The 8,201-nt window shown below is 21.6% G+C and overlaps 2 protein-coding genes across 2 annotated transcripts; one reads left to right on the top strand and one right to left on the bottom strand.

Moving 5' to 3' along the window:
- Positions 1–218: 218 nt before the first annotated feature.
- On the bottom strand, positions 219–3,618 carry DDB_G0271348 (peptidase C19 family protein; the record flags this gene model as incomplete). Its single annotated transcript, XM_640536.1, has 3 exons — positions 219–2,795; positions 2,975–3,151; positions 3,259–3,618. The coding sequence occupies 3 exons, from the start codon at positions 3,616–3,618 to the stop codon at positions 219–221; spliced, it is 3,114 nt and encodes a 1,037-aa protein (XP_645628.1).
- A 1,661-nt stretch (positions 3,619–5,279) lies between these two features.
- Positions 5,280–7,490, top strand: celA (cellulase 270-6; the record flags this gene model as incomplete). Its single annotated transcript, XM_640535.1, has 2 exons — positions 5,280–5,346; positions 5,440–7,490. 2 exons carry the CDS (start codon positions 5,280–5,282, stop codon positions 7,488–7,490), a joined length of 2,118 nt encoding a protein of 705 aa, XP_645627.1.
- Positions 7,491–8,201: the final 711 nt, after the last annotated feature.

The raw sequence follows: 8,201 nt of genomic DNA, 5'->3' as shown, positions 1-8,201 counted from the left end.
TTAATTAAAAATTAAAAAAAAAAAAAAAAAAAAAAGTGTAAATTTGCACTTTTTTTTTTTTTATAATTTATTTTTATTTTTATTTTTATTTTTAAAATTGATTAAAATTATTTTCTACTCACTAACCTTGAAAATAAAAAAAAAAATTTAAAAAAAATTAAAATTGTAAATAAATTCTTTATCCACTGTGTAATTTTTTATTTTTTATTCTTATTTATTTATTTTTTTTTAAAATATCCAGAAGTATGAAATTGTTCCAGAATATTAGAATTCTTATTTTTAGTATTATTAAATTTACTTAATAAATTTTGATTCTCTTTAATAATTGATTGTTTTATCCATGGAGATACATCATCATTATTAGTAGTATCAATAGTATTATCAATAGGTGATGATGGTAATGATGGATTTTTAACATAAAATAAAATATAGGGCACATCGGTATAGAATTGTTTGTTAATATTTTTAAAAGTTTGAACATCAGTTATCTTTACCATTGAATCATTAAAGAGACACCAATCCACTGGTTTACCATTACTATTATTACTACTAGTACAACTATAATTATAATAATGACCATGAGTTGGTGATCTACCACTATGAATGATTACTGAATATAATGAATAATTTGATAATTTTATTATTGATTTCTTCTTTTTTTCTTTACTATTTTCATCACCATCATCATCATCATCATCATCATCATTTTCATTAATTTTAATCTTTTTAAAATCTTCTTTTTCATTTTCATTTTCATTTTCATTTTTAATTTCATTTTCATTTTCATTTTTAATTTCATCATTATTTCGATCTTTTTGATGATTTTGAATAAAAGGTAAATTTAAATTTAAAGGATAATCAACATGATTTAAAAGTTTTTCAATTGATTTAGTTTCTCTTGAAAAATGAAATCTATTTAAACCAATGATTAAATGATTAGGAGTTTCATTAATTTCAATTATTTTATCAGCATCTTGTAAAGAGTTACACTTTGAACAATGATATCTATTATCACCGATTAATTCCTCATTTGAAAGGTAACCATTGATCATCTCTTCCAATTGATATTGTTGTTTACGATGATCATGAAATGGTAATGATAATTCTAAAAACTCTTCAACTTTAATTGATTCACTACTACATTTTCTACATGTTGTTATTTGTGATAATTTACCACCAAATTGATTAGATATCTCTGTAACTATATTTGTTGAATTGCTAGCATTATTTGAATTTTTTAAATTTAATTGTTGTTGCTGTTGCTGCTGCTGCTGCTGTTGTTGTTCATTTTTTATTTGTTGTTTAAAAATTAAATCTAAATGATCTAATAATGATTTACCAAATTCAAAAGAATCATGTTGTTGACCAGTTTGAAATTCAATTGGTAATGATTGAAGGAATAAGTTTGGTGAAATCGATTCTTTTATAGATAATCTTAAATTACCAAATAATAATTGAATTTGTTTTAAAAGTTGTGGTCTTTTTAAAATTTCTTTTGAATAAATTTTAAAAATTTCTTCATCATTATTATTATCATTATTATTGGTATTATTATTATTATTATTATTATTATTATTTATAAATTTAATTAAATTTTGATCAATTTTAAATAATAAATAATTTCTAAATGGTATTGTCATATAAAGTGATTGTAAGAAAGAATTCATATAACAAGTATTACCAAGATTAATTAAACCTGAACGATCAGTTAAAACTCTATTTAATTTTATATTTTCAAAAACCATTGAATCTAGTGATTGCCATTCGTTATCTTGAAGTAATCGTTTCATTTGAAATTCTGATGGAATTGAAGGTAATAAATGGTTACATTTATTTAATGATTCCAATAGTGGTGCATAAAGTTCAGGATAACCAGTATGATGAAACATTAATGTATATGATAATTGACAAAATTTAATCAATGTTATCAAAATGGTATTTCTATATTTAGATGGTTGAGATGTATTCTTTATTGATATTAACAATAACTCTTTTCTATTTTTATTACATTCATTAATTAATTTATAAACTGTTTGTTGTGTATTTTGATTAATAAATTCAATTCTTTTAATTGCATCATCACCATCACCATCATCAACGCCATTAGGTTGATGTTGAATAGCATTGATTTTATTATGAAACATTAATAATAATTCAATAACAATTGGAAATAAATCAATGATTGAATGAAAAGTGTCTGGTGAATGTTGATAACCTAGTAACATCTTTTGTAGTATTTCAAATGATGAAGATAATAATGGAAGTACAAACATTTGTTTAATGACTGATAGAGCAGATTCAACAACTATTGATGCTAATAATGTTGTTTTTTTTGATCTTATTAATGAATTAAATGTTTCTAATATCCATTTAGAATTGGTTGGTGTTAATGGCCATTGAGTTAACTTTGTAATTGTTTCCAATAAATCAATATCACTAACTGATCCATTATCAATAATATTAATAAACAATGGTATTAATTCAATTGGTGATTGATTTAAAACGTTTGAAATACTTGGTGTTATAATTTCATTATTACTGCTGCTACTACTACTATTCGATGATGATGATGATGATGATGATGATGACATCATTAATTTTTTAAACATATGTTCCATTGAAACTTGAATAGAACTTAATTGATTACTATTCCAAAATAATTGAATAGTTTTTGTATATTGATATACAATTTCATCATATTGTTTTGGTTCCATTGTAATTGGTAATGTTGATAAATCATCAATAATTATCTTTACTAATAACATTGATATAGGTTTTGTTAATAATTCTTCATTCTTTATTAAATATTTAATTGAATTTTCATTTATTTCTATAATTAAACTTGATATTAATTTCTTTTTTTTTTTTTTTTTTTTTTTTTTTTTTTTTTTTAATAATTTAAAAATTAAAAGAATTAAAATAATAAATAATAAATAAATAATAAATAATAAATAATAAATAAATAAATACATACTAAAATGTTTGAATTTCTATTTATAATTTTTGGATATCTTGTAGCTATATTTTTTAATGATCTATAAAAATATTGAATATCATTTATATTTTCAACAGTGAATACATTTAAATGTTTAATTTTACAATTTAAAATAATTTTAAAAATTTGTAAAAATGATGTTATATTATGACTAATCTAATAAAAAAAAAAAAAAAAAATAAAAAAAGTTAGTTTAAAGATATTTTTTTATTTGTTTTTTTATAATAATAATTATAATAATTATAATAATGATCATTACTTACAATTGGAGTTAATAATGAAGTTAATAATGATGGAGTAAAACAAATTGAAATAAAGTTATTGAATTCAATAATATCTTTATTTTTTATATAAACTGTTTGAAATATATCAGACATTATTGAATATAATTGTGATTTAAAATCCCCATTATTTGTTATTATTGTTGTTGCTGTTGGTTGTTGTTGTTGTGATATATAATCTAAACCAATATTTAAGTTGTTAACTAATTTTTTAAAATCATTTTCATTCTCTACAAATTGTTTAATTCTATCAATAGATTGTCTTGAAATATCTTTATAACTTATACAATCAATTAAAAGTAAAATAATATCGTTATTATCTGTATTGTGTGGATAATTCATTTATAATTTTTTTTTTAAAAAAAAAAATATATTAACGAACTTAAAAAAAAAAATTTTTTTTTATGAAAAAAAAAATTAAAAAATTAAATTAAATTAATTTCAAAAATATTAAAAAAAAAAAAAAAAAAATAAATAAATAATTGTAAAAATAATAATAATAAAAATTCTATCTATTTTTTCATGTTTACAACTTTATCAAGTTTATTCTTAATTTTTATTTTATTTTATTTTTTTTTTTTTAATTTTTTTTTTTTTTTTTTTTTTTTTTTTTATTTCATTTTAGTTTTTTATTTTTTTTTAGTTTTTTAGTTTTTTATTTTTTTTTTTTAATATTTTTTATTTTATTTTTTTTTTTAATTATTATTAATTATTAATCTTTATTATAAACAAAATGCATATGTGTTAAAATTATTATAACCAAAAATTAATTAATTTAAAAAACTAAGAACTATAGTTCTGAGATTTTCAATAGTTTTTTTCAAATAATATGATTTCTTTTTCAAGGGTCATTAAAATTATATTATTAGAACTATTTAAAAAAAATTCAAAAGTTAAATATTTAACTTTTGCATTTTTAAAACCATCAATTATAATAATTAATTATTTTATTATTTTTTTTTTTTTTTTTTTTTTTTTAATTATTTTTGTTTTTTTTTTTTTTTTTTTTTTTTTTTTTTTTTATTAAAAAAACTATGAATACTTTAATTTATAGTTTTTCATTTTTTTATTAACTGATCATAATTTAATTTAATTTAATTTAATTTATTTTTTTGTATTTAATACTCGAAAACCACATACCCATGATTAATTAAAAAAAATAAAAAAAAATAAAAAAAAAAGAAAAAGTACTTTTTCAAATAAAAAATGTTTATAAAAAAAAATTTTTTTTTGAGGCCAAGTTAATATTTTTGGGTAGTTAAAATACTAAGATTTGTTCCAATTTGGATTTTTAATGGTTTTTATTTTTAAAAATAATAATTTAACATTTTTCTAATCAATTTTCAAATTTTTTTTTTTATAACTGATTTCTTTTTTTTTTATTTTAATTTTTTTTTAATTTTTTTTTATTTAAAAAATATTTCAAGTTGTACATTTCCGTTAGAATTTCATTTGGAAGATATTAGATTTTAATTTAAAAACAATTTTCCTAAAAAATAAAATAAAAAATGCGAAATTTAATTTTTTTTTTTTATTAATAATTATTTTGAATTAAATTTTTTTTTTTTTTTTTTTTTTCCCAGATTTCCAATCTTATAAAAAGGAATTGTTTTTTATTTTTTTTTTTTTCATTTTCAAAAAACTAATTTATTAGATCTTTAAAAAAAAAAAAAAAAAATAATAATAATAATAAAAATAATAATTTTATCTATTATCCAAATTTGTTTTTGCAATTAATTTCGTTATTTTTTTTTTTAAAAAACTCACCACATACTTACACACCAAAAAATAACAAAAATAATAATTCTATTATTATAATCAATTTATTGTAGTATAAGTTTAACTTTTAAAGTTCTATTAAAAAAAAAAAAAAAAAAAAAAAAAAAGAAAAAAAAAAATATATAAATAATAAAACTTTTGTTTATTATTTTTATGTACTATAAATTTCAAATTCCTATATCTAAATTTTTAATATTTCTAAATTTTTATAAATTAAAACCAATATGAAAATATTGAAAAATTGTATATTATTAATAATATTTGGGTTATTATCAACTCAATTAATTAATGGTAAAGTATAAAAAAAAAAAAAAAAAAAAAAATATTATATTTCTTAAACAAAAAAAAAAACAAAATATTAATTCTTAATTTTTTTTTTATTAGCGGATACCGATTATTGTTCATTACTTGAAAATGCATTAATGTTTTATAAAATGAATAGAGCTGGTCGTTTACCAGATAACGATATACCATGGAGAGGTAATTCAGCATTGAATGATGCAAGTCCAAATTCAGCTAAAGATGCCAATGGTGATGGTAATTTAAGTGGTGGTTATTTTGATGCTGGTGATGGTGTTAAATTTGGTTTACCAATGGCTTATTCTATGACTATGTTGGGTTGGTCATTCATTGAATATGAATCCAATATTGCTCAATGTGGTTTGACAAGTTTATACCTCGATACAATTAAATATGGTACCGACTGGCTTATTGCAGCACATACTGCCGATAATGAATTTGCAGGCCAAGTTGGTGATGGTAATGTTGATCATTCTTGGTGGGGTCCTCCAGAAGATATGACAATGGCTCGTCCAACTTATATGTTAACAACCGAAGCACCAGGTACTGAAATTGCAATGGAAGCAGCATCAGCATTAGCTGCAGCTTCAATAGCATTTAAATCTTCAAACCCAACATACGCTGCAACTTGCTTAGCACATGCTAAAACTCTTCATAATTTCGGGTACACTTATCGTGGTGTTTATTCAGATTCCATTACGAATGCTCAAGCTTTTTATAATTCATGGTCTGGCTATAAGGATGATTTAGTTTGGGGTAGCATTTGGTTATATAAAGCAACTCAAGATTCAGATTATTTAACAAAAGCCGTTGCAGATTATGCATCAGGTGGTGTTGGTGGAATGGCACAAGGTAATTCTCACGATTGGGATAATAAAGCACCAGGTTGTTGTTTATTATTATCTAAATTAGTTCCAACCACAAGTACTTATAAAACTGATTTCGAAGGTTGGTTAAATTATTGGTTACCAGGTGGAGGTGTCACTTATACTCCAGGTGGTTTAGCATGGATCAGACAATGGGGTCCAGCTCGTTATGCTGCCACTGCCGCTTTCCTTGGTTCTTTAGCTGGTACTGAAAAAGGCACAGATTTCACTCAAAAACAAGTTGACTATTTAATTGGTAATAATCCAAATCAACAATCATTTGTAGTTGGTATGGGTCCAAATTATCCAATTAATCCACATCATCGTGCTGCCCATCATTCTACAACTAATGATATAAATAATCCAGTTAATAATTTATACCTCTTAAAAGGTGCTTTAGTTGGTGGACCAGGTTCAAATGATGAATATACTGATGATAGAACTGATTATATTTCAAATGAAGTTGCAACTGATTATAATGCTGGTTTCGTTGGTGCATTAGCTTCTCTTGTAAATCCATCTTCAACTTCTGTTCCAACCACAACTCCAACAGTAACTGAAACCCCAACAGAGACTCCAACTGAGACTCCAACTGAGACTCCAACTGAGACTCCAACAGAGACTCCAACAGAAACTCCAACAGAGACTCCAACAGAAACTCCAACAGAGACTCCAACAGAAACTCCAACAGAAACTCCAACAGAAACTCCAACAGAAACTCCAACAGAAACTCCAACAGAAACTCCAACCGAGACTCCAACTGAAACTGTTACTCCAACCCCAACAGTAACACCAACTGAAACTCCATCAAGTGGAGAATCTTTATCAATCTATAAAAGTGGATTAAAAAATGATTTCCAAGATTGGTCATGGGGTGAGCATTCATTAACTGATACAACAAATGTTGAATCTGGAGAAACCAATTCAATTTCATTTACACCAAAAGCATATGGTGCAGTATTTTTAGGATGTTTCGAATGTATTGATACTGATACATACAATAATATTGAATTTGATATTAATGGTGGTAGCAGTGGTGCTCAATTATTAAGAATAACTGTTGTTAAAAATAGTAAATCTGTTGGTTCCAAATTAATTACCGATCTTAATGGTGGAACTCCAATCGAAGCAAATTCATGGACTAAAATTAAAGCATCCTTTATTGATGACTTTAAAGTATCTGGTAAAGTCGATGGTATTTGGATTCAAGATATCAAAGGTGATACCCAATCAACTGTATACATAAGTAATATTATTGCAACTGCTTAAAAAAATATTAATATTAAATATTAAAAAAAGTATAAATAAAATAATCTTAAATTAAAAAAAATAAGTGTTTTCGAAATTTTCTATAATCTTGAAATATATATTTATATATATCTAAAAAAAAGAAATAATTTACCCATACTTTTTTAGATTTTTTTTAATTTCCTTTGAGATTTCTTTTTTAAAGTTTTTAATAAATTAAAAAAAAAAACCAAAATAAATATTATTAAAATTTTAAATATTAAATATTATTTATTTAATTATTTTTTCTATACTGTAATCTATCATTTTAGATATTGACAAATTTTAAAAAAAAAAAAAAAAAAAAAAACTTTATTTTATTTTAACAAAATGCCACAATTTTGAAAAAATGTTTAAATATTTATTTTTAATTTTATTTAGGTGGAAACCGGTTTTAATTGTGGGAAAATATTGTTTTTTTTTTTTACATATAAAAATTCTCGCGTTAAATACGATAAAAAAATGAAATTTGATTAGATAAATTTTTTTTTTTTTTTGTGCTTACAATTATTATTTTTTTTTTTTTTTTTTTTAATTTTTATTTTTATTTTTATTTTTTTTTTTATTTTTATTTTTTTTGAAGGAGATATTATACATATGGTATGTATTTTTATTTACACATATAGGGGGTGCTTTTTGATTTATATATATTTTGTTGCAGTTTTTTTTTTTTTTTTTTTTTTTTTTTTTTTT

This window comes from Dictyostelium discoideum (genome assembly GCF_000004695.1).
Source record: "Dictyostelium discoideum AX4 chromosome 2 chromosome, whole genome shotgun sequence".
Classification (NCBI taxonomy): Eukaryota; Evosea; class Eumycetozoa; order Dictyosteliales; family Dictyosteliaceae; genus Dictyostelium; species Dictyostelium discoideum.
The sequence above is the reverse complement of the archived record's forward strand: the minus strand, read 5'-3'. Positions and strand labels throughout refer to the sequence as shown.